Genomic DNA, 2,788 nt, shown 5'->3' with positions numbered 1-2,788 from the left:
AAACCCTAAACCCTAAACCCTAAACCCTTCTGACCGAGTCGAATGATGAAGGGATGATCGTTCTCCGCCATAATCTCTCTCTCTAGACGGATATGGTCTTGCTGATTTAGCGCGACAACACTTCTTCTCGAGACGCATTTCAAAGCGTAGCGAATCTTCGTAGGAATATGTTGCACCAACTTCACAGTTCCAAAGGTCCCTGTACACCCCAAAACCCTAAACCCTAAACCCTAAACCCTAAACCCTACATGCATCGAACATCGAACGTCAAACACGCCTCCTCTAAGCCAACAAAATAAATCAACGACTCCCCACACAAGAAAACAGCACCTAAACCCTAAACCCTAAACCCTAAACCCTAAACCCTAAACCCTTTACCTCTGCCGACGACTCTAACGACTTGCAGATCTTTAAATTCAACTTTCGTGTCTTGCATGCAAATGCGTTCCTCCAAGTGGGTAAGCATAGGGCCCTACGACACAAACCCTTAACCCTAAACCCTAAATCCTTAACCCTAAACCCTAGCTCAAACCCTCATTTGCGCGTAGCGTGTTCGTGTGGAGCATAATTAGGGTTTAGGGTTTCAGAAGTCATCGTTCTTTGTATACAATTAGGGTTTAGGGTTTGGCTGCAACTGAGGGTTATGGGGGTTTCCCGTGATGGTTTTTCGTGAATTTTTTCAGGGTTTAGGGTTTAGGGTTTAGGGTTTGCGGGGCTGGCTGTACCTTGACGATCTGCAAGAAGACATCTTTATCTACAACCCATAAATCTACTTCAGCGCTATTTGCTGCTACTGTTGCTGTTCTTCTTTCATCATGAAGAAGAGCTCTCTCTCCAAAGTAATCATGACGCCCCAATGTGCGCACTCGGCGACCCCCCTTCAGAATCGCTACTTCACCCTGCACTCAAACACCAACCCCTAAACCCTAAACCCTAAACCCTAAACCCTAAACCCTAGACAACCCTACCCGTAAACCCGCAGCAAGCAAACCCCCTGACCCGCCGCCAACCTCCCAAACCCTGATAAACCCTCAAAACCCTGATAAACCCTCAAAACCCTAATAAACCCTAAAAACCCTAGAAAGTAGTTAAAAAGCCCTAATAAGCCCGACTAAACCCTAAACCCTCGAGGGTTTAGGTGCGTTCTTACCTAACGGTTTTAAATGCGCGGATTAGGGTTTGTGTTTGCTGCTCAGAGAGATAACGAAAGATATACATCTTCTTCGTTATAGCCAATTTGTTGTTATAGTCTAGAGTCTCATCGATGTCTTGACCTCCAAGGGTTGCAGTTAATGCACTCGCCGTCAGCAAGGCCAGCTGCACACAAACCCTAAACCCTAAACCCTAAACCCTAAATCCTAGTGCATGCGTCACCCGTTGGAACGGTCGCACAGCTCAGCTGAGTCAAAACAAACCCTAAACCCTAAACCCTAAACCCTTTGTAACTTGTGCCAACGCCCGTTAAGTCGTGCTTAGTCGTTAGTTCCTGTTGGCCTGAGGGTTTAGTTTAGTCGTTAGTTCCTGTTGGCCTGAGGGTTTAGGGTTTAGGGTTTAGGGTTTGTCTTACCTTAGCGGGCCCGTTGCTTCGTACGCAATGTGCAAAGGGTTTATTAGGAGACAAAACATATTCATCTCCAAACGCCTGACCCCTCTTCAGGGTGTCTACTAAGTGCAGTTCCATATGAGGCTCTCCGCTGCTGCTGCTGCTGCTGCTGCTGCTGCTGGGGGTCTCCTTGTAAGCATAGACAGAGACCTCTCCCTCCAACACAAAAAAGAAACGAACGCCTTGCGCCGAGAACAGCGCAGACGCCGATGCCTGAATCAACCCCCGCAAACCCTAAACCCTAAACCCTAAACCCTAATCCCAAGAAGCAACACCCTAGACCTTAAAAACCCTAAACCCTAAACCCTTTGCAACTTGTGCCAACGCCTGTTAAGTCGTGCTTAGTCGTTAGTTCCTGTTGGCCTGAGGGTTTAGGGTTTAGGGTTTAGGGTTTGTCTTACCTTAGCGGGCCCGTTGCTTCGTACGCAATGTGCAAAGGGTTTATTAGGAGACAAAACATATTCATCTCCAAACGCCTGACCCCTCTTCAGGGTGTCTACTAAGTGCAGTTCCATATGAGGCTCTCCGCTGCTGCTGCTGCTGCTGCTGCTGCTGCTGGGGGTCTCCTTGTAAGCATAGACAGAGACCTCTCCCTCCAACACAAAAAAGAAACGAACGCCTTGCGCCGAGAACAGCGCAGACGCCGATGCCTGAATCAACCCCCGCAAACCCTAAACCCTAAACCCTAAACCCTAATCCCAAGAAGCAACACCCTAGACCTTAAAAGCAGCAGCAGCAGCAGCAGCAGCTACGCATAAGCAGCATCGCAGCTGACGGTGGAGGCGCGCAAGCGCCACCATCCCCAGTAGCTGCACAGAAGCAGCACCTACTAGGGTTTAGGGTTTAGGGTTTGCTAACCTTGGTTCTATTCTCTCTGTCTAATATAAGATAATTCTCTGGGTAGTCTTTAACAACTACGGATCCAATCAAACGGCTCAGCTGCTCCGTAGGGAAGGAAGCAAACACCTTGCTCTGTTGCAGTGCTGCAGCACCCAAACCCTAAACCCTAAACCCTAAACCCTAATCCCCAGAAGCAACACCCTCACGCGTCGGATCAAGGCTAAACCCGTATGCTGCACTCTTCAAGACAGATTCGGGTTTAGGGTTTAGCGATTAGCAGCAAGGGCTTAGGGTTTAACAGTTAGATTTAACCACTAAGGGTTTAGGGTTTAGGATTTAGGGTTT

At 48.3% G+C, this 2,788-nt stretch overlaps 1 protein-coding gene across 1 annotated transcript; it reads right to left on the bottom strand.

Moving 5' to 3' along the window:
• Nucleotides 1-5: 5 nt before the first annotated feature.
• On the bottom strand, nucleotides 6-2,586 carry EAH_00065590 (AGC kinase TgPKG1, putative; the record flags this gene model as incomplete). The annotated part of the gene is made up of 8 exons (XM_013392819.1): nucleotides 6-199; nucleotides 379-472; nucleotides 726-899; nucleotides 1,000-1,039; nucleotides 1,151-1,317; nucleotides 1,568-1,816; nucleotides 2,005-2,253; nucleotides 2,462-2,586. Coding segments are annotated over 8 exons (1,292 nt in total), but the record flags the coding sequence as incomplete, so codon positions are not given.
• Between the last annotated feature and the right edge of the window lie 202 nt (nucleotides 2,587-2,788).

This window comes from Eimeria acervulina, genomic scaffold, assembly GCF_000499425.1.
Source record: "Eimeria acervulina Houghton genomic scaffold, Eah_scaff2229, whole genome shotgun sequence".
NCBI classification, from domain to species: Eukaryota; Apicomplexa; class Conoidasida; order Eucoccidiorida; family Eimeriidae; genus Eimeria; species Eimeria acervulina.
This window is presented reverse-complemented; position numbering and strand designations above follow the sequence as displayed.